Source organism: Haemaphysalis longicornis, unplaced genomic scaffold (assembly GCF_048455015.1).
Source record: "Haemaphysalis longicornis isolate Haplotype H1 unplaced genomic scaffold, Haemaphysalis longicornis Haplotype H1 scaffold_1, whole genome shotgun sequence".
Classification (NCBI taxonomy): domain Eukaryota; kingdom Metazoa; phylum Arthropoda; class Arachnida; order Ixodida; family Ixodidae; genus Haemaphysalis; species Haemaphysalis longicornis.
Window position 1 is genome coordinate 318087959 of NW_027526203.1, and position 23923 is coordinate 318111881.

Here is a 23923-nt window from a genome sequence, read left to right on the forward strand (position 1 = left end):
GCGAGCTGGTGATTGGCCACCATGTACTTGAAGAAGGAAGCTTGTGTTTTGGTTTTTATTGCAAGCTATGTAATGTTGATCGGTGTGTGTCTTCATAAACTAGCGTGTAAACTGTCGCGGCAGCTATTTCTCTAGTAAATATATCGTAATTGCAGTTAATTTGTGCGTGGATTCTTCCTCGGGAAGCGCACCTGCCCATCGCGTGCCACGATCGTGCTGCCCGTGCTGGGAAGCACGAGAGGCGTTGACCTATTGCTCTTGTTAGGCCGCTCTCTTCGTGGTGTTCCGGTGCTACCGCAGCTTTCTTCAGCAGTAGCGAAGAGCTTTCTATCGTAGGGAGGCCATATGTCGAGGCTTTGCGCGCTGTCGTGTCTCTAAGCGACTGGATGACCGCCAAAAGGACCACGGAGGAATGCCCTGTGCAATGTAACAGTGAGGGAATATGAACGATATCCGTTGCTTTCGAAGCACCATGGGCGAAATCCTGCACACCGACTTGGACAGTTCGACGTCGCCCGCAAGGCTGGAGTACACCTCTGAGAAACATTCCCGGCACACCCTAGAAGCCATCAACCTGCTGCGACTGCACCGAGAACTTTGCGACGTCGTCCTGCTCGTGGGGAACAGGAAGATCTTCGCTCATCGCATCGTGCTGTCGGCATGCAGCCCCTACTTTCATGCCATGTTCACTGGAGAGCTGGCAGAAAGTCGGCAGACCGAGGTGAAACCTGCCGATTGCTACGCATATTCTAGTTGCAAAAATGAAAAGCTGCGCCTAGAGGGAGGGCTAGTAAGTAGCGCAGTCGTCCACGCACTTTTTATCGGCAGCAGCGAGTTCCACTTTAGCAGTCCATGTCTACCTATCGCTGGCGCAAACACTTCAGGCTAATGTGTGGCACCGGAGCGGCCCTGCTCAGTCTTGAGAGATGCGCAGCGATTGGGCAGCTACTTGGACCTGAGACAGCAGAAGCCCGGAAGTACGGAAAGCGCTGTTCGAGACAGATTTCTGCATAATACGTGAGCCGTAATGCTCGCACTGGTTGACCAGCGGCACCCTAAGCACTATGAAAAAAAAATAATAAAACAAGAAAGGATCAGGAAAAGCTGTGAACACGCAAAAAAAAAAAAAAAGTCGTCATTCTTTTTTTTTTTTTTTTTTTTTTGTAATAAGCTGTATGCAAGGAGCGAAAGCACAGCGATAAGGGTAGTACTTGGGCTGTACAGTTTTCCAGCTACCTTAGCCTGATGCTAAGCATATTTATGCTGCTCACACGCCCTGTTTCAACACAAAAACAATAGTAACAATAGTTTAGTCATTGTTTCTGTGCATTGGTTGGTCAAAATAAATGGTACCGTTTCATTCAACATATTTGGTGGCTATTCGCCGCGAGCTCGACATGTAGGTGGCGACAGCGTCGCGCTGCTAGTGTGGATGCTCCGCTGAGCGGCCCGTAAGAATGCACACTGTGGGCGCGCTTCGTGCCTTTTTCTCACCGTATGTGCGCACGAAAGGTGCAAACAAGAGTGGTATACTGTAGTTCGGTTCCTCAACGTTCAATGTATAGCATGGAAGCGGCAGTCAGTTTTCATTACTACGCCAAAAAAAGCGACGATTCATCGGGAATCTCAGAATGGCCGTAATTGTGACAATGAATTTGTACGCTGTGGCTCGTAGCAAGCTCGATCTTTCCAGACTATGGCTTTGAGCCTTCAATAAAAGCATAAATAGAAACAAATCAGGAAGCCTCGACCTCTGAAATTCAGTTTACAACGGCAATCTCAATCGCTTTCACTGGTAGCATGACGCATTCTTGAATTTGTGGGATGCCCTGAAATGGTAACACTACTTAACTGCACCGAAATTCTTTCTAAGAGCTTACGATATTTTTTGTGTGTTCAAAAGGCAACATAAGATTACTGAATTTTGATCAGTGCAGATATATAAATGTAACCGCTCTAACGGGTCTTTTAAATGAAATTTTAGCGACTCTGAAGGAAGGTTTGATGAATAACGGTTTCGGATCACTTATTTACGGCTTTCGTCGCAAGTGAACTTGCGAATTGAATTGTCAACGCACGCAGTACAATCAACATCTCATGTTTAGCTAGGTTTTCGCAAAGTGACAAGCAGGTTTACAGTGTGCAAACCAAGCTTCTGGGACCTCACAGTGAGCACAAATTTTCTGTTACGGCTGCTCTGTTGACCATTTGCGTTCCTTTTAAAATCTAACAGGTGCCTGCAACAGCGAGATGTGTTTGCATTCTTGCGTATAAGGTCGCTTACGAAGTTGCGCTGTTGCAGATGTAGTAAAACATTTCCTTTTTATTTCTCGTTGCGAATCAGAGCAACGGGTTCCCAGTAACTACTTTGTTTTGTAAACTGAATATCGCCTTTGTCTTGGCATTTACTTCTTGAGGATTGGTTAAAAAATAAAATTCTGTGCATTTCGTTTGTTTTTTTCAGGAAAGGGGGGGTCCTGCCAACGTTGCAAGAGCAGCGAGAAGAGAATGCATGTAACGCGAAAAGCCAAACTATGGTTATCACTATTACTTACAATCGAAACTACAGTAGGCGTCGTGTTCTGTAGCGGTGAAAGAGCAGTATTTTAACACGTATTTTCAAAACTGATTAACCCCCCTTTCGTCCGAGATTGTCCAGGAATTGTGGCTCGCCTTTTTCAAAATTGTATTGAAAGCAAGCATTGTGGGAAAAAATTTAAAAAAAAAAACAGTGAGTCATGGCACACACCCCTCACCCATGTGGGCAACAACGTGCATTATATTACGCGTTTTCTCCTCTTTCTTTAAACTTAGGTCCAACTTAAGAGGTTAAGACGTGACCATATTAGGCATTTGGTTATGCTGAGTAAGACACGTTTCTGGACAAGGTGATTCATGTCGGTATATGAAAATGACACACGGAATGCCACATGACAGACGCAAACTCACAACTGCTTAATTTACCGAAAAATCCCCCCTAAATACTCTTGCGCATCCATAGAAACGTATTTTAAATAATACGTAAAATTAGCAACTCGATACAGTTGAATAAATGTTTATTCCTCCTCCTTAGTATAAACGACGACTGTCCAAAAATGGTATTTATTTTAGAAAATGCACGGGAAGGACACGATCACACAGGCGCTTGCGGGTGTAAAATACGTGTCCGGTAATGTATGGGCGATAGCGCACGGGTCGTGTGCAGTGTAAATGTTTTTGTTTGTTTCTGCTTTCTATAAGGACACAGCACAATTTTACAAGGATGTGGAATTTGCACGCGCATGCACAGGTCTTGTCGCTTCTTACCCGTTTCGCGTACTAAACTTTTATCCTTTAAATAATCACCATGCCACCTTCAAAAAGCACCCTTCGACGTTCCCGAAACGGCAGACGACTGCACTCAACCATAAGAAAAGTGCAATGTGTGGAAGCAATGTTTATAACACGTTTCACACTCAAGCGGTGACCACGGCGAAGATGTTTCGTGGAATTAAACCAGCGCATTAACCCGCAACGGCCGCTGATTATTGCGTTTCTAGACGAAATGCGCAAGCAGAGGTAACTATGTCATTGCTTACTGCCAAACGAGCACACATATTGGTTGTTTTGTCGTGTGCAGCACGCGTCTTGCGCCGCACGCAACGTGAAAAAGCAGACGACACGAGAGCGCCATCCACACTAGGAGCGGTTCGTCCTGCCGCCGCCAGGAGCCGACTGTGTTCGCGCTCGGGGCGAATATGATGCTGTGCTACCTTCCTGAGCAGTACATTTGAGACAGTACCTTTCAGCACCGTGTTACCTTTTTGAGCAAGCCCTTCAAGGCTACCTTTCAGCATCCTTCACGTTGCCATCAAAGACACTGTGCAGGATGCCGAAGGATGATGGTAATGTAACGGCTGACCTTTTCTTGTACCCATGTCACATGGGCAGATGATGTTTGAAGCCTTTACTAGTCGTTCGCCGCCACGAAGTTCATTGATATGGCCCATGTGATGGGGACATTAGACAGTTCTGTGATGTCTGCCAGACATTAGAGCTTGGTGGTCTGAAATCAGTCGTGCTGCACAGGCATGTAAATTTCCAGCCGCTTTAAAACGAAGTGTCGTGATGTGGTCGTCATTTTGCCTGCTTCGTGCCCCTGTCCGTCTAGGTGACCATAAGGGACATAGACGAGCACGCGATGGAGCTGCTAATGGACTTCGCCTACACATCGCACATTGTGGTGGAGGAGGGCAACGTGCAGATGCTTCTGCCAGCAGCCTGCCTCCTGCAGATGGCCGAGATCCAAGACGTCTGCTGCGAGTTCCTCAAGCGGCAGCTCGACCCGACAAACTGCCTCGGCATCCGCGCCTTTGCCGACACACATTCCTGCCGCGAGCTCCTGCGCATTGCGGACAAGTTCACGCAGCACAACTTCCAAGAGGCATGTTGAATATTTGTGTTCTTGTAACAAGCCGCGAGGGGGAATGGGACCTGCGAATTGATTTGGTCTAAAAATGTTCGTTTTTGCTGGCTGTGCCGTTGGCAAACATCTTGTGTGTCTTTGGTGGAGATGATAAGCAGCACAGCCTGTTTGTTAAGCAGTGGTGCCTGTTGGAGAACCCTGGGTTCAATCGCTCTGCTTCAGGGCATCTAAAAGCTCAGGAAGAATGGAGGGGAAAATGCTTATGAATGACCCACGCTGGAATTGAAAAATAGTGAATGCATGTTTTTTTGCAAATTTGAAAGCTGGCTTTATGCCCTAACTGCACTGGAATTGTATTTCGTTAAGCAGGTCACTTGTCTTTTACCGCTCAGCTGGCGACAGTGCAAAGGTATTGCGAAAAGTTGAGCGTTGCGTGCCATCTATCAACACGTATTTTAGGTTCCTAAAAGTTGTGGTGCTTTTCAGTAGTCAACACTGCTTGGAAATTGAGTTAATTAGGAAGCAGAGGAGTCAGGTTATTAGTTCAGCAATGCACAGTACTGGGTTGAAAGTATTTCTGTGGGTGGGTGGGCGAGTGGATGGATCAGTTTTATGCAGTGGACATTTCAGAAAGGGAATTATCCAGTTCAGAAATGCAGCTGAAAAAAGTATAACTGGCTATGCTCTTGGCTAATTTAAGAGCAAATACAATAGTATGCACAGAAACGCAAAAGAGGTAAGAAGGTTTGGTATTTACAGATTGAATGCTATGTTTTGGTATTGCCCTGTGACCTTTTGTTTTCAGTTTATTAGCAGTACATAAATAAGTGCGTGTAATTAAATCCCCAGGTGGATCTTCGTGCGGGACAGCCGGGAACTGCTTTTCATGGCAATGAACAGGAAGGCTACACAACTGGAGTGTGCCGTCTCTGTTGGCAAGGGAACACAGTTGGCAACTGGATGCAGCAGCTAGCGGCGTACTTAATGGTTATGAGCGGAGAGGCCATTCTGCGAGGAAGACGCGTGCTTTAAGTTTGTCATTTCACTGCAGTGCAATAAACCAGGCGTCTGCTCTTGCCACTTTTGGTTTCGTGGGTTGAGGTGAGCCTAGTATGCGCCTGGCCTGGCCTGGCCCTGTTCAGCCAGCTGACCAAACAGCACTCATATAGGCGAGAAGGAGCACGCCTTTCAAGCCTTGCTTCCACAGTGGCATGTGCACAAATGGAGCGCTACTGGCAAAGTGATACATGTGGAGAATTTCCACCTCTTGTAGCTTCTCTTTGATTGCCAAGTAAGCTTGTTCCTGACCGGAGAGCACAGCGTTGATTTTTTAGAACATGCCAAAGAGGAAAAAATGACTGTGTCGAGGAGAGACACTGGTCTTAAAGAAATTTTTTTTTTTTTTTACTTATGCACTTGACGTTTTCATATGAAGTGTATTTTACTATCCTGAGCAGAAATATGCAGCCAGTTTTCAGCTATGTGGCCTAAGCCCGAAGTTACATTACACATTACACCTTTCCTTTGCACCCAAATCATTCTATAAAGAATTCAAATATTGAGGTTTCACGCACATGCTTGGGCTGTGAGGTATGCTGTAGTGGGGAGCTAAAGATTAGTTTAGGCCACGTGAGGATTTTTTAACATCCGCTGAAATCTCAACGCATTGGCATTCTGATTTTTTTTGCCACCAGAAAAACAGCTGCCAAGGGCGGGATAAAACCAGCATCTTTGGGCTCAGTGTAGTGTCTTTTTAATGCTGAGCATTACTTCACCCATTGTGCGAAAACCCTGCACTCCTCACAAACCCTTAACAGGCATACGGCAGATAAACACCCTTTCGCTGGAATGCATCGTGCAACTGCCTCACATGCGATTCACTACCTGTTGCTACTTGGCCCAGGGCACATAGCTTGAACCTGAAGTATGGCGCTGTTTCTATACCTCTGCCTCATGGACGCTTTACTAGGCAGGTGGCGCAACCTGGCCTGCAGCACATTACTCTTGGAAACCTAATGCAGCAGCACTAAAAGGATGTAAGGGCTCAGGACATAACTCAGTGACAAGTAATTCTTGCATTTACATATAAGAATTGCCAACGTGGCCCCATAGTTTATGTTTCTATCCACTAAATGTTGGAATACTTTATATCCCCATTGTGCTCTAGAAGGGCCAGGGCATGGAACTATGTGGCAGCAGTAATTTTAGCATTGTTTCTGCAAAATATATAGCCACATATTAGATGAGGGATCATGAAATATTAATATTTTTGTAAAATAAACTGAACAAAATTGTATACTAGGAAGAACAAATGGAATATGTATTTTGGGGATTTATCCCGCTATTCAATTCACAAGCTTTTTGACTCAGCAAAAATGCAAATCTGACCCTAACATCTCAAGATATTTTAAAATGGTGTCAGTCGACTTCTTGGGGAAAAAAATAGTTGTGCGAAAACAAGGTAATAAACTTAAATTTGTAAATGTAGGTGGAAGTGGTCATTTAAAAAATCTCAAGATGTGACGCTTTTGTAAACACTTAAAATACATCTGCAATATAATGCAGGTAAATTCTTTGTGACTTGCGAACTATAAATGACGGGAAGGCAGAAAATTGATTTTTTAACAAATTTGTGGTTCTCAAGACCAGTATCCCCCCTCTTTTTTTTTTTTTTTTTTGTGCATGATCATTTAGTGTTCTACGGTTGGCAGTGGCAGATGGTGCTTCGTTTAAAGATGTGCTTTAGGAGAATAACTCTTAGGGGATCTTAGGAGATGTGCTTTTAATAGGCCTGTTTAACTTATTGGCTAATCCTCCTTTAGTATGTGCTATCGGGTGCCATATGCCCTAACCTTGAAGGTTTGTGTCACGGGTGTATGAAGCCCAGCAGTAACAGGTGGCTCAGGGCCGGTTAGCGGTGCAGCTCCCATGGCGGAATATTATTTGTAATTCGACTGTTTTGAAGTTTGTTAAGGAAATAAGAAAAATAGATTAGCCATAAGGTAAACAACAAGAAAACAGTTAGGTAAGCAACAATGGAAGAAATTAGAGAAAGTATGCTCACGTGATATACAGGTTCTCTTTTTGAAATTACGTTTTTTTTTTTCTTTTTTTTTTAATTGAGTATTGACGCAAAATTTCAAAGCTGAGATAACTGCATACAAAGATTCGTTTGCATATGGAGATATCGCACAGGCAGCTTCAACCGTAACCATTCAGTATAACATATTTTAAATCGGTTTTAATCTTTTCCCACACCAGAAAGCTCAGAACAGATACCCTTTCGGCATCGGCATCAGCATGACTCGATGTGCGCCTTGCCCCCAAACTGTCGATCTCAGCGCTCCCGTGATGTAGTCAACGTGCTGGCTACTGTGCAGCTGTTGCCACACGCTGCTTGGCACACGCTGTTGGCACACGATGCCACAGTTTTTGGACTGACATCATGCTGCCTGGGCGTGTGCGACCACAACCGGTCAGGGCGCATGCGCATGCGCGTCCAGACCGGCCGTGGTGCAACGAGAATAGTGATGTCATGAGGGCCCTCCTGTCATGGCGGCCGCCTCGATGTTCGTTTTGTCGAAACCGAAACTGACATGAATAAACGGGGCAGTAAATAATTATTTACGCTGTGATCGACCATCTCTGCTGTGTTTTAGCCATTTCTTAACTGCAGTGTATTCAGAACATAACCATTGAGGGAAGGCCATCACATTAGGTCTTCCCAGGCATAAGTCCACCCAGTATTGGGCTTGTCACAAACTTCTTTTTCTGCAAGTAGCTAGCATCAAGTAAGGGCTATTGTTGATTGATAAGAACTAAAAAACATTGTACATCGCTTCAAAGAATGTGCTCACCATGTACTATTGCTTTCTCATTTATTGTGTACTACAGAGAAGTTTTGTGAAACCTGATGCCTGTGCCACTCCATGCCATTTGATGCCCGTAGGTGTTGCGGAGTTACGGTGGAAATTTTCTTATGAAGTTTATAGTTCAATAATATGGCAATTTTTTGAGAAAAAATAGTTGTTCAAAAATTGCAAAAACAGAACTTTTGAAAGTTGCTACAGTTTCAATTTTAATTAACTTAACAGGGCATTAAAAAATCTCTAAAAAAATTGCCAAATTCCCTACAATTCGCAGCAGTGGCTAGGAAATGTGGGAACATAAAAATTAATGTGCTAGATGGTTAACCCTTTAAGGGCTCATTAAACGAAAGAATTATGTTCCAAAATGGCCAATTTTTTTAATGATGTGATATACTTCAGTAACGTGTTGAAAACAGAAAAGTATTATCGAAAATATTTTATGACATATAATAAAACGCTATACCTGGGGCATATCAGGTGTATTCACAAACAAATTTATGCGAATCCAGAAAGTAAAGGTTGGGTTTCAATTGCCGTGCAGATAATGCACTATTCCTCGATAGTTCACCTGAAGCAAGGTGAGGCTACCATCTGTGTGATAGCGTTCAGAGCGCGGCACTGCGCAGAGAGCCTCGGGGTCTATCCGGTACCATTCACGGGAGCTGGTCATCGTATCATCGCGGCTGTTTTCCCCTTCAGAGTCGCTGTCCGTAAAAACGTCATCACTATCTTTTTTACTTGAAGAATCAAACACACCGCTAACATCCTCATCACTCTCGCATTCATCATCTGAAGAAGACAGATTTCTCGCACCAGAACACCGCACGTATGAAGCCATGGTTGTAAAATGTGCGGGAAACAAGCCACCCATTCCGCCATCTAGTGTGGAACCTCTCATTGAATACAAGCGCCAATGGCTGAACCCATGCTGCCATCTATGTTTTAAATAGAAAATCATCGTTTTCTGGGCTCATCAAAAGCCTCTTGTAGCATTGCAAAAGACCCGTGACGACCACAGCTCGTCATAAGCAAAATACTGGCAACTGCTCATGACGAGCTCAGGTCGTCATAAGCCCTTAAGGGGTTAAATTCACTCTGGAAAACATTGCAAATTTCACTGCAATAAATCTTCATTAATGGTAATTTTTATGTGTTTGCAGGTCATGGAGAGTGAAGAATTTCTTCTGCTGCCAGTCAACCAGTTGGTGGACATCATCTCAAGTGATGAACTCAATGTTCGGAGTGAAGAACAGGTTTTCTCAGCTGTCATGTCTTGGGTGAAGTACAATGTGACGGAAAGAAGGCAAAACTTGGGACAGGTAATTGCATTGACCACGCATTCGTGCACATTTTAAATCACGAAACACAGGTTAATTATTTTGCCTCCCTGTCTTTGAAAACTTGAGGATCTGGAACCGATCTGGAACCAGAAATCATTGGACTCCACAATCTTTTTCCTCATGAGTGATATGTCCATGATGTGTGTGTCAGAGGTTAATAAGCATTGGGATTGATTTCTGCCTTTCGTTTATTCACCCGTGATTTAAATTTTTGCTTGATTCAGGCAACTAGAAAGCAGCTCCATAGTGTGACTTTGTGCACCAGCGTATAATTTGCAAAAAGTACTTCTGTACAGGTTTTTAAAGGTGCCAAAGAGGCCATATAGACAGCATACATATTCGATTTATTCCAATTACCGCTTTGTCCGAAGAACAATGGGGCCAATTTTATAGCAAACTTCACACAGACAATCCAGGTAATGAGGAAAACAGATAAAGCAGTGTCGGCTGACCAGTCACTTTCTCGCTGGTGCCTTACAATGTCACAGGGACTTATCTGTGCAATGGGCAGCTGCCGACTAAGGCAACTGCCAAGAAACGATTTTGTGGTTGTAGTGATGCTTCCAGTACCGTGAGGTCATACCGCGTGAATACTAGGTAATGTGCAGTTAATACACATAACTTCATTTTTAGTATTCCCCTCTTACATTACTGCTGACGTTGTATAGTATGAAATTTGAAAATTCTTCAACATTTCGTGTTCTTTGCATAGTGCTGTTCATCGTACCACCACATTTATACGCATTAAGTAGCAGCAAACAATTAGTGAAATGTGAACATTTTGGAGCAGGATATAATAATAATGCTTAAAACAAAATGGAAAATGCCAGAATTGTGAAAAACTGCCACCTGTGTGTGCTCATAACGGTAACTGTGCACATGTGATGCATAGACACACAGTATGGAATGTAAAAAGAGGGGAAGCTTTGCTTTCTGGGGTGGCTAGATACGTCACGAGTACTTGGTGCAGCACTTGGTGGCGGGAGAAGAAACTGCGCAGACACTGCAGTCGGCATTTCACTGGGCTGCCGAAACGTGGCATGGCCACAAAATGGGCGTGGCCGCTACCATCTCGTCCACCAGGTTGTCATTAGAATCTTGTTCGTTTCTCACAGCTGCAAAGCTTCAAAATCCGCGTTCGTATTCACTGCGACATTATCTGGTCGCTTGCTCGTGCCCCCCACAATAGACGTTTCGCCTCCTAAATTTGTTCTTGCTCCATGCCCATCGGGTCCACGTACTGCGGTGCATGACACTTGAATGAGACACATACATTTGCGTGTGCATGTGCAGGCACACACACACACACATGCACACACTTGTCGGAGAATTTTTTTTATTTTGCTGGAATAAGAAACTGGCCTGAATAATGGAATTATCTCAGAAATAGAGTCTAAATATTTCTTGGCAAGGACAGGAACCCCTCTTCCCATAGTAAAATCGTGACTGCATTATGGATCTGCAGTCTTTATATACACATCATTTTTATGAAGCTTCTTGTTGAAAATAGGATATGAAATAGCGCAGCTTGCAGTTCATGCAGCATGGCATGGGCCTTAAATGAACCCCACTGTTTCATTCTGAGAGGTACAGTGATGGGCATTGAAATGTGATCTTGAAAATATCAACCAAAACACGCAAAATCAAAGAATATGGATAGTGGAGGTCAAACAGCAGCCCGCTAGTGGTATATTTGAAAAGACACATTTCCAAACTTTTGTTAGTGTAATAAAGCCACGCAACAAATTGGCTTTCATGCAAAAAAAATTGTGCTATTTGTATGTTTTGGTTCTTATTCTCTTGTTCACATTTCATTTGTTGGTGACTGTACAAGGGTGAGCCCATATTTTTTGACCAGCCCCAGAAAATTAGTACGGGTCTGCTGGTACCCGTAAGTTGTAATTGGTGCTTACAGGGGCCTTGAAGACAAACATACAACTTTGTTCTATTCAAAAGATTGGGTGTTTTATAGTACCGTCTGTGTGACTACAGCAGCAAATGATGCTTTATTCACTGAGAAATTAACTAACACTAAGATTTTAAATCTCCTGCTACATCGCATGTTTTGTGACGTCAGCAATGATGTGTTAGTGGGAGGTACCTAAAACGGAGAATTAGTATTCTGACTCCATGCAGCATCTATATGCTGCAATCCAACAAGAACCGCTCAAGGCATTGCCAGGTGAACTTGGTCACTGCTGGCCTTCCCAGGTGGCACAGCAGTGCTGTTCCCCTTGAGGCCCCTAAATGCATTTCCAGGAGCCTTAGTTCTGCAGGCGCCAGTTTATTTCTGATCGCACCTGCATGTGCCGTATTTTGTTGCGGTTCATAGTTATAACGTTGTGAAACAATGGGTATGACTCCACAGACCGGCCGGGTCATGTAATTGGCTGGTGTCGGGCCAGACGTGCTCCCCATTGTGCCTGAAAATTGTCTGCAGGACAGCGGGGATTCAAAGCGTCGGCCGCCAACCGTTCCGTACACGGTGTGGGCATGCTTATGTGTTAGTTTGGAACTTCTATTATTTACCCTACCATACTAATGTGCACTTTCAAGCACATATAGTTCATTTTGCAAGCTTATAATCTGTTTAATTTGCATTTGATTTTGATGGCTTCAGCCAGTCGCACAAGTGGACTGTAATGCGACATATGTTTAGTGGGGGAAAGTATCTAGTGAATCGCATGCATGTCCTCGGTTTTCCTCATGGTACAGCTTATTTGAGTGAAGTTTGGGTTAAAAATGGGACATGTTATTTCTGCGAGGCAATCTTTCGCATAAGCCAAACTTGTACGTATTTTGTTTCATGAACCCTCTAGTTTCTTGACCTCAAGGCCACAGAAAGATTTTTTGAGATCTGTTTTGTGCTGTCATCTTTCATGAAGCACAACCTCAAACTCAAAGGTGCAACCGTTTTGAATGTAGGGGCTATGTCGCCAAAGTAGAGTAAGACTATGCCTAAAATTATGCACAGTTGCCATTTTTTACTGTAATGTATCGTAACATGGTTTTACAGAAAAGCTTTCAGGCACAATGCGGTAGGGCGGCAGATCTGTCTTGTTGGCTTGGTCACTGCAATGCAAATTTTAAGTGCGTGTGGTGGCAGCCTTTAACTTTAGTGACCCAGCAGCAAATGTTGCTTTATTACAGTGTGCCCTAGGTGTGAGAAAGTGCCTCGTGATGCCTTTGCCCTTGCACAAACCAAACCACCAGGGTCTTGTGGAAATGTTTCAGGTGCTTCAGCATGTCCGCCTTCCGCTGCTAAGCCCAAAGTTTCTGGTGGGCACGGTGGGCTCAGACCTTCTGATCAAGAGCGATGAGGTTTGCCGAGACTTGGTGGATGAAGCTAAAAACTACCTGCTGCTGCCTCAAGAGAGACCGCTAATGCAAGGCCCACGGACCAGGCCTAGGAAGCCTGTACGCAGAGGGGAAGTTCTCTTTGCAGGTGAGTGCTGTGACATTTTTTCATCTTTTACATCTTTTACATCACAGTAAGCCTTCATTATGCCATTTTAGCGGAGCTGGTTAATTAGGTTGTGATTGGAAAGGGGCACTGCAGAAGCAAGTTCATTTGTATTCATTGATTAGCTTTACCGATGTACAACTGTAGTGCAGTCAGAGGCAGAAACTCTCTGGTGAGGTAAAAAAAAATGGTGAACACAGAGTTCAGTGTCACCACCACAGACCATTTTCTGCCCTACATTTAGTGATGTCACAAACTGTGATGGCACAAAGCCCGAAAGCCCGTCTTGGAGATTGACTGGATTCTATGAGAATCCTAGCGTAGCCATAAATGTGAGGCCATAAAAGGCAGGGATGATAGTGCGCACCAGAAAAAGGGTCTGCTTCAAATACATTTATATTCGCATGATTTCACTCCACATTAATGGCTTGATGAAGAGCACAATCCACATAAACTTGCTCTTCATTAACAGCTACAAACCAATCACATTCAAGAAACCACTAAAATGCATTCACTAGCTGAAAAACCGCAAAAAGGAACAGTTTTTGAAGAGCCACATATTTGGGCTGTGTAAGTCATGAAGCACCTTTTTGAATCCGTCGCGGCTTAATTAATTCACTGTGAAAAAGTCGAAAACCTCATATTCGACTTTTCTCATATAACATAAAACCTTTCAAGCTGTGGCAGCTACCCAGCAGTGAGCAAGCACCATAAAAGCCCCAACCTCACACAAGCCCGTGCCATCTAACCTAGCACTACCATCTTGGTGGTGTTCTGCTTGTGGATTCTTGCGGGGGAGAAGGGGTGTTACTTTATTTTGTTTTTATTCTTCCTTTCCGGCCCCTAGCTATAGTAGTAGTGACGGCAGCGTAAACAAAGCGATTCACTTGTGATTGGAGAGCTTACCGAGCCTTCGAGTTTCTCATGTCCCAAGTGCTAAGCTGCGATTGGACCTTGCACACTCTAGGTGCGCAACTGCTGTTCTCCCGCTGCACTGATGTAACACACTGTTTTCCTCCATCGTTCTTGCCACACTGTTGTCTGCATTGCTGCTGGTCTTTGTGTGCTCTGCTTCACTCTTCACCATCTTGCTGTTCACTTGACCACACTTTCTCAGTCAATTTTTTGCCATCTTTACAATCTCTTGCCTACCTGAATAGTTTTGTGTAGCCCACCAGATTGTTGAGTCTTTTGAGTCATTGGACAAGATAAGTGGTTCAAAGTTAAGATTGTTACACCTGTTTGGCACGCATGGTTTGCATGGCAAAGCTGTAGCTGGTGCATCACATTGCCAATAACATGTGGCTCATTGTATATGCGTCTGGTTTTTCTTTTGTCCGGTAGCCTTTTTCTTTTTTTCCCCCAAGATTTTCTGTATGAAATTTGAAACAAGCAAACAAAAATTTCTAAAGATCAGCACTAAATTTATTGTGCAAAAATTTTTCCACTAAATAATTGAAAAAGGGTATCTGTTTTTTTGTTATCCAATTTCTTGTGATGACATGCTACGTGTAGTTTAAACTAACCATTTTTAGCATCCTTGATCATTGCCTGTGAAGACACATGCTATCTTGTAGCTGTTGTTGATCATTTTGCGACCCATGGGTCACGGCAGACTCTCAAGAAATATTACCCCAACAACAGACCTGTAACACCTCTGTTGTATCAGTGCGGGTAGCTAAATGCACATCTTGTTGTGTGGTTGGTGTAAGATTAAGGTAGATGTTAATGTACAACTTGTCTTTTTTTCTTTTTTTCAGTTGGTGGATGGTGCAGTGGGGATGCCATTGCCAGCGTGGAGCGCTATGATCCCCAGGCCAATGAGTGGCGCATGGTGGCTCCCATGAGCAAGCGCCGATGTGGTGTTGGTGTTGCGGTGCTCAACGACCTACTGTATGCTGTCGGTGGTCATGATGGCCAGTCGTACCTGAACAGCATTGAGCGGTGAGTACCGCGTGTACGGCCAAAGCTTCCACAATTTACTCATGCTTTTCAACCGTGATGCACATTGACACATCACAGTTGGCTCTGATGACGTAGTGTTGACTTGATCTTTCCTGTCTGTGCATAGCTGACACATTTTTTACTGAAATGCTTTGGAGGGCTGTAATGTTTGTATATGTGGGGTCTGCTCATTTTGAAAGGTTTTTCCCAAGCATACTACATTACTGTACTTTGCTTTTTCGGCATCGGGTTTTTCTACAGATGTCACACTGCCAGTGTCGGCTCTTCGTCAGTGATATTTTAGGCGTGTGTGAACATGTGAACATGGTGAACAAACATTCTTTGGCTACCTCACTCAGATTTCACAGTGTGTCTGGCCACGTAACAACCAAAGAGTCTGCCACTGCATAAGAAGCAACACAAACGCACACACTTTCCCTCTTTCTCCCCCCCCCCCCCCCCTCCATTCTCCCTTTCAAACATTTATAATTTACATTTACAAATGTTTTGTGGCATTGCGAGCAAAACCACTTTGGTTGAGCCTAGACATGAAGTACAGTATCCTTGTAAGTGGTCAGACAGGAGGCCCTCCGTGGCTAACATCTGCTTGGGAGGGTTCGTGTGTACGGTCTTAGGACATACAGGTGCTCTGAGCTTTCATAGCATTGCTGGGCACAGTTTGGTATTCGGTATCACTATGTTCAGATTTCATCATTTTCATCGTAATCTGCAGGTGTTCATTTATGCCGGCTTCACACTGTCGAGTGGACAGAAAATTAACCTTGTACTTCTCTGGGACTACACAACATGTAGGCCTAATAGCTTGCTCATTTTGAGCCAATTTTTATCACGGCTAATTGACAAAAACAAAACTGTGTAGGAGTTCTCTTACAACCACTGAATGCTGGATGACTTTTTTGTTATAACTGAAAGTTCTCATCTTGCAAGGTGGCTTCAGCTTCTGTTTGACAACGAACAGTGTTTTGTTTGCATGAAAATAGTTAAGAAATCTCTCACCTGTTTCTCTTTTAATTTTTTCGTGCCACAACACTGCACATTGCACATTGCAAAGTGGAACTGCCCACAGTCGTTCAAGACATATCCAGCAAGGGAGGTACTCCCTCCTTGGAAAAGGTGTAAAAATATACCCGAGCAATTCTCAGTGCGGCAGCTATTCTTCACCTTCTTCAGCTAGTAGTATAAAATATTTTTTGCAGAAGCTGTAGTACAATTTTAACATTTAAATTGGCAGATTTACTATGGCCCGTAGTACCAAAGCTTTAACCTTGAGTACTTTAGCATTTGCATTAGTGGCAGTATCAAGCACTTCACCGTGTGCAGCATAGAAACAGAGTATGCCATGGCAAAGCAAGAAAAAAGGCTGTGTATGTTAAGGTATGAGCACTGGAGAGGAAACCAAAGTTCAAGAGAGGCCTAATTTGGCAGCCTGAAAAATGTTTTTTCGAATTCATGAATCGTGGCTCTTCACTGCTTCGAGTAACGTTTAATGTCTTCATTTTCTTCCTTGTTCTGATGCTACACTGGCAGTCTGGACTCCAGATCGTGTCAGGAAAGCACATGTTGTAGCATTGAATAGCATTTTCTACGCCAAAGCACCTTGGAACCTACCTTTTTAGGAGGTGTACTAACAGGTCCCTTTATAGTAAAGCTTGATTTTAGAAGGCACTGTGCATGGTGATGGACTGCTTGACACGACTCTTTCGACTTCATCCGTGCTGTGCAAACTTTTGCCCATGCAATGTCATGTCCGTCCTGCCTGAAGTTTTTTGCTGCACTGGATGCCTGCTAATGCTTCTCTTCCGACTTGCTTTAGGTATGACCCACAAACGAACCAGTGGTCCAGCGATGTTGCCCCTACAAGTTCCTGCCGAACCAGTGTTGGAGTAGCTGTGCTTGACGGTTACCTGTATGCTGTTGGTGGCCAGGATGGTGTTTCCTGCCTCAACTTTGTGGAGAGGTATGCTGGTTACATGTGGCTGTAAATGTATGGTGACTGTGGAAATTTTTTTAGCTTGCACCATACTTTGACATGCCCCCTATTGTGTCTTTTGCTGTGACAAATTCTCTTTTGCATGTTGCACCGCATTCATCAGTCTGATTTTACTCTTTGTAGCATATCCTCTCCCAAGCAGGTCTATTTGTGGCAATTTTGTTGTGTAGGTTGCTTTTTTATTACCTGTACCTGCACATCACTGCTTTCGCAATGGACACAAATTTTACCGTATTGTGAGCACATTCGAGAGGTACGTAACAGTAGGGTCTGCTTATATCAAACTCTGATGTTTATTTTATCGTTTTCATTGACAACCCTGTTATTGCTTTTATCAACTTATAACATTGACTTGGAATTTTTTTGTATATACACACTATGCAGTTTGTATAGCAAAGTATTATTTATATTAAACGATCCCCTTTGACTTCGATGCTGCTGGTGTCAGCTGTATGTGGAGTAGTGGTTGTTTAATTGAAAGTGTGCTCTTCAGGATTATTTAAGTCCTTGCAGTGGCAAGCAGGGCAAAATTAACCTTTTGTGTACACGTAGTGTACTCCTGGTTTCTTATAAATGCATGAGCTTGTCTGGGCAGCAATGCAGCACATGTTCAAATTGCACGTGAGAATTGCTCTCCGGTGATCTTTATGCACAAATTGCCAAATGGTTTCAACATTTTCGGGGGTTGGGCCTGTTGATGTTGTTCCTGATCTCGCCTCACCTTCCAGTGATGTTCTGCTGCTCTTGAGCTGCTCATGCCACTCGGAACACCTTGGGCATCTCACTGCAGCATTGCTGTAAACTCGCTGAAGCATTCCAAATATCTTTGTGGAAGATTTTCTCCTTATCACACAGCACTTCACATTCATTCTTCTTTCCAACTTGCTGGTCACGATGAAATCACAGACATGGAAACACACCGTTCCCAATGTATGCAAGGCGGTGTATTATGGCACGCTGGTTGATGGAGGTTGATGCTTTCTGGGTCTGTGCATACAGCCGTGTGCCCGCTGTGTTAGTGTGTCACAAAACTTGTCTCTAAGCTTTTTGATACCAGCTCACAGTCAAGGTGTAGCCTCTATATGGTAAACCCCAAATTTTTTTTCTCTCTCCCATGCAGTATTGAAACCCTGTGTAATGCTTCCAGTGTAGTGTGACCATAGGGCTAAGAAGCATGCAGCTGCCTACTTCCATTTTGGGTTGCTTATGCTAATCTGTCATGCTGTACGGGTCTTTACACTCAAGTGTGTGTGCGTGTGTTTCCACATGGCGTTGTGCATCTCTGTGGTTGTAGGTATGACCCACAGACAAATCGATGGGCAAAGGTGGCGCCCATGAGCACCAAGAGGCTTGGAGTGGCAGTAGCAGTGCTAGGCAGCTATCTCTATGCCATGGGTGGCTCAGATGGCACCTCTCCACTTAATACAGGTGAGATATTGGCGATAGCACATTGGGGCACATCTATAAAAAGCTTAGCAAGTGGGCTCCAGGAGAAAAAATATATCCCCACATATTGTGGACACCATTAACCATGTAATGTGACATTTACTCGTCGTTGAAGTACCACATAATTACGCCATGTTTATGGAGGTAACGAATGTACTTGTAATAAAACTTGTTCACACACTGTACACAAAGAAAGCATTAGTGGGAAAAAAAAAAAATGAAGCCGAAAACCGTAGTGCTGTATAGCAAAGCCTGGAGGTTGTCAGAAGCTCCTGTCTTGCTTGCACCAGGGTGGCACCTGCTAGCTTATCCTCTTCGACGCTGCCACACTATAGCATCTGACCTTAGAATGGCAAGCGCTGTCCAATAAGGATAGGTTTGTGCGGGCTCTAGACTGACAGTAAGCTGGCTAGAGTACTGCAGGTGTAAGATTCAGCTGAATCTTCATTTGGGGGGGAAATTCACATAGTATCACTCACACCTTGGCTTTACTCCTGAGATTTTTTAATTGTTGGTGCAGGTTACACGCGTCAAATGATGGCAACTTCCCAGCACCAAAAAGACCTTATCGTGTGATTTTTGTGATGTCGCAACAAAATGCCATAGGTTGCTCTGCGATGGCCACAGTGTCCTCAGTACTTCTCTTGTCTAAACAATTAAGCAGGCCACACCTTCGGGGAATTGTTGTTTGGGAAAGTGAACTTGAAAAAGGGTTGCTAAAACCGGCATGCTACCTTCACATGAAGCACTAGTGCAGTAGACTTTCTTCTAGACAAGTGCAAAGCGTGACAGTTATTTGGGTTATCTAACGTTCAGCTCAAATGACAGGATCCAAAATAAATATATTGAGAAATTGGCAGACAAAATTGAAATTCCAATAAGGAAAATTGTGATGTTACTGACTTTATAAAACTTTTTGCGAGTTCACTGGCACTAAACAGATCACAAGTAATGCTAATGCCTGTGTCATGGCACGTTCTCCATTTGTTTTTTGTTTTTGTTTTTTTTTTTTCATTGTAGTTCATCAGGCTTGTCATACTGCTTGCTGTGCTCAGATTTGTCTGCAGTTGACAATTTTTTTTTTTGTCAACACTTATCTGCACCAGCAATGCTACAGCACATCAGAGTTCAAGAAATTCCTCAAGAACCAGTGGAACGTTCCAAGTACTACACACAAAAACAAGGCCTTGACAAGCACCTTAATTTTAAGCAAGTGTAACCGTCAAGTGCATGCTTACTACTTGTGGTACATGTGGCTCCCGTCCCACTGCGATGGGCCCCTGAGTTTTGTGAAAATTTCCTCTGCCCTATTTAGTGGAGCGCTATGACCCGCGGACCAACCGCTGGAGCTCTGTGGCATCCATGGGCACCAGGCGCAAGCATCTGGGCTCTGCCGTCTACAGCAATATGATCTATGCCGTTGGGGGCCGCGACGACACTACGGAACTAAGCAGCGCCGAACGCTACAACCCGCAGCTGAACCAGTGGCAGCCAATTGTGGCCATGACGTCACGGCGATCGGGGGTAAGTTCTGGCAGAAACAGTACCCACCCAACTTTTTGTTTGTTATATAGCCATAGTTCGGGGTAAGTGGAATTATTTTTACGGTAAACCTTAAAAAGTCAACATATACAAGGCCAAAGTTTATTTTAAAAAAACAAAAATCTGGGATGAGCATTTGTTTTGGCAAAGTGGATGTGATTATGGCACTCTCCAACTTGTCCACAAAGTTGTTTTTCTGCTTCACCTCATACCCTTGATTGATTGATTGTAGGGTTTAACGTGCCGACGCAACGCAGGCGATGAGGCGCGCCGTAGTGGAGGGCTCCGGATTAATTTTGACCACCTGGGGACCTTTAACGTGCGCCGAAATTTCGCACACACGGGCGTTTTTGCTTTTCGCCTCCATCAGAAAAGCGGCCGCCGCGGCCGGGAATCGAACCCGCGTCCTCATGCTCAGCAGTGCAACGCCTTAGCCACTGAGCCACTGCGGCGGGTCACCTCATACCCTGACAGATGGTGTTATCTATATGTATACATATTTTTTATGAGTGTGACGCAATGCATGCATATAATTGCTTTCAAAATGTGAAATCTTGCAATTTTCGTAGTTTTTTGTTTGAGCATTGGGAGTTTGACGTAAAGTTCTGCTCCAATCAGCTGCTAAAGTACACTCCTTCTTTAATGCAACAAATTTACTGCCAGTATGCTGCCATCATTTCACCCCATCAAACACTCATGTGCTGCCAGATATTTACCATGAATGTAAGAAAGCCCTTCATGTCTCGCTTACTTTTACGTTGAAAGAAAACACATGGATTTAATTAGAGTACTAATTTTTGTGTAGTTGCACACCTAAAAAGTTTTGGTTGTGCACAGATTCTCTCATTAAAACAATGCGGCTAAATATATGCAGTAATCCCTCGTAAAATTTTGTAATAAGCGGTATTTCGATATAAGCGTCCACTCGGGAAAAGCTAAAGTGGTTGAGGTTTAACTGTGCCCCAACTGCGAGGAATGAAAATGTAATGTATTTAGTGAAACAAAACTTTATTCAGATGCAAAAAAGGCAGTGAGCCTTGGCTGTTTCAAGTCCTTGCCAGGCGCGAGCAACCCCTGCTCCCACTGGCAGCAAGGTGGCGATGAGTTGACATGAAGGCGAGTGAGAGCAGTGACTGGCGTCGGAGCACCTCGCAGACTGGAGAGCGAATGAGGAGGAGAAGGCAGTGGCCACTTTTATAGGCGGGGAGGGGCGAGCGCACGGAACGCTACGAGAGTTTTGCGCTGGAAATTGCCGCAAATGCTGTGGCTTTAGTGTGAGGTTGTTTTTGTTTACATCAAAAAACAATTAACCAGTCATTGTGGGTACGCAGTGCAGTCATGAAAACATATCGGTTTTGTACTAGGGGCTTTGCATGTTCACGCAACTTCTCCCCGAAGTGTGCAGCCGTGAAATTTGCAAAACAAGAATTTTTCGGTGCCACATTGTCGTCGACATAGCTTATTCTACGGTTCGAGTGTCCGTGTTGACCAATGTCAAGGAACAAAATTCAATGACCATACCATGCATTTCGAACGTTTAGTCTAAAGCTGCATCGCGCGAATCGAGCCTGACCGGCTTGAGAAAATCGCCGTTGAACACCTGCTTGTGTTGACACGCCATGTTGACAACCTGACTCGCCGCTGGGTCGCTGCCGCTCGGCGATGCCTCCGCTCGCCACTTCGCTCTAAGCGGGTCCAGCTCTTCGGGTGCTTCGAGTCATGTGGCCTAAACTGCATGCGTTTGGGTTGGGACCAGAAGAAATTTCGAATAAAGCGATATTTCGAGTTAAAGCGATTTCGTTATAAGGAGGGATTACTGTACCTTTAAAAAACACTTTTTGAGTTGCATGAATAGTTTAAGCCCAAACCATCTCTTGTCATTTGAAATACATTGAATTGGGAAACCAAAACACCTAGCAACACAGAATTGGCTTGAATAAATTGGCTGCATTCTAAATAAACGGTGCCTATTGCAGTCACTCATGCTTGAAAAGCTGTCGAAAATAGCAATATGTATTTGAGAACCAGAGTTTCTCAGCTTTACAATGCTCCGTTCTGCGAACCAAAGCAGCTTCCAACTCACCTGAAAGTCCGCCAACTAGAATATTTAAACTGAACTAATTTTATCTGAAAGGTAGTTTTTTGCAGTGGCAGTGTTTTGTAAATGGGGTGCTTAATATGTTAGGTGCAGCATGTAATACAAAATGTTTTTCAGTTTTGTTCACTTCAAATGCTGAGTGGATAAAATGGAAAGCAACTTGATAACTGATGTGGTTCATGAGCAACTTGACACTAACTGCTTTGGTTAGTGTCAGGTTAGTAAACGCTGCATGGCAAATTAAAATGTTAATCTTTGTCAACCTTTATAACTTTGACGTGTACTTTTTAAAAGGGAAGCTTTATATGGCTAGGTGAAAGGAAATTCCGGTGGTCCCATGTACGCAGAAAACTCCTCCAGTGCAACCCCATGCACATGTGGGAAAAACCCAGGTTAGAGAAGAGTTAGAAGGGGAGAGAGATTGTCTGGAGCTCCTGTGTGAATCACAGCTCCAGTGATAACAGTGGATGGGGCGGGCGGGGCAGCTTCAATGTGGCAGTGGCACACACCGGGTGCACATTACTTCGAAATGGTTAGACCACGCGCCATACATAAAACACCAGCCGCACGTCACAGCTTCGCTGGCTAACCATCTGTATGGAGTGCATGGGCACTTTTTTTTTTTTTTTTTTTTTTCATTTTCAGCTATCTTTGTCTGAGTTCCTTTTATTTTGAATGCAAATAACTCCATTCAAACCAGTTCAAACTGGTGGATTCTGTGTTTCAGCGTACTTTCTTTGGAGTGGGGTGTATGTCTTGAAAACTGCTGTGACAGCTGCAGTCTTCCCTATGTGTTTTTCAGGTGGGGCTCGCAGTGGTGAATGGGCTTCTCTACGCTGTGGGAGGGTTTGACGGTACCACCTACTTGAAGACAATTGAAGTGTATGACCCCGAACAGAACCAGTGGAAACTCTGTGGAAGCATGAACTACAGGCGCCTCGGAGGCGGAGTCGGCGTGGTGAGGCTGCCTCAGCATGAAGCACACTACTGGTGAAGCTCTTGGGCACGGGCGCAAACATCCTGGAAGCTGTGTGTTCAAGGACTCGGCACAGTGCTGCAAGATTTGGATCTTCCAGGGCGAGCTATCTGGGTGGCTAAGCTGAGGTTTGGCCCCTCCCTGCATTGCAAAATTCTGACACCTGGTACAGTGTAGACCGACGCTGCCTCCTACTGCCACTCAGTGGCCACCTTTACAGGCCACGTGCACCAGTTGTGCGTACCATCATGTGCAAGCATTGGCCATCGGAGAAGTGGTTCCACTGTTGTACGACATCTGCGCAAGATTTTTGTAAAATTCTCTGCTACCAGGTGTGCAGTTTGAGTGAGTGTGCATTTGAGACTACAGATCGTTCAAACGTCTTGTCCAGTTGTGCGTCTCAGGAAACCATGTTCTTGTGATTGGGTCTGTTCTGAATGTGGAGGTTGCACCTGCTTTGGCAGTGGCAATCTAAGCTGCACAAGTGTGGATCGCATCAGCCTGGCGAGTGATGTCTAATACTCACTACAGCTAAGCTGTTAGTGCCTCTAATGTGAGCGTCGAAGCACACTGTAAACAAAATTGTGACTACTATTTCTTTTATGAAGTGTTTTTAAACTTACTAGTTCATAAAAAAAATTTTGAGGAATGCATGAAAGGTTCTTAGGTTGCCCCACTATGCACAACCAGTTTTTTCATTCACTCTGTAGTGCATGAAAGGAACGATGAATTTGTCTTTTTCAAAAGAAGAAACTAAACAACAGTGCTATAGTTCTGTGCCAGTTCTCTTATTGACAACTGTAATTAAATTTATTTTATGTGCTATGCA

At 44.1% G+C, this 23923-nt stretch overlaps 1 protein-coding gene across 1 annotated transcript; it reads left to right on the plus strand.

Annotated features, from left to right (window-relative positions):
• On the plus strand, positions 1 to 23923 carry Dbo (Kelch-like protein diablo). The gene is made up of 9 exons (XM_077682298.1): positions 1 to 721; positions 4151 to 4423; positions 9435 to 9593; positions 12849 to 13059; positions 14838 to 15021; positions 16856 to 16999; positions 18327 to 18460; positions 19794 to 20002; positions 22921 to 23923. The coding sequence occupies exons 1-9, from the start codon at positions 443 to 445 to the stop codon at positions 23110 to 23112; spliced, it is 1785 nt and encodes a 594-aa protein (XP_077538424.1). The 5' UTR covers positions 1 to 442; the 3' UTR covers positions 23113 to 23923.

Coding starts and splice junctions, on each gene's coding strand:
- Dbo (XM_077682298.1), top strand. CDS start 443: ATGAACGATATCCGTTGCTTTCGAAGCACCATGGGCGAAATCCTGCAC. Junction 4,424..9,434: donor CGCAGCACAACTTCCAAGAG/GCATGTTGAATA, acceptor ATGTGTTTGCAG/GTCATGGAGAGTGAAGAATT. Junction 20,003..22,920: donor TGACGTCACGGCGATCGGGG/GTAAGTTCTGGC, acceptor TGTGTTTTTCAG/GTGGGGCTCGCAGTGGTGAA.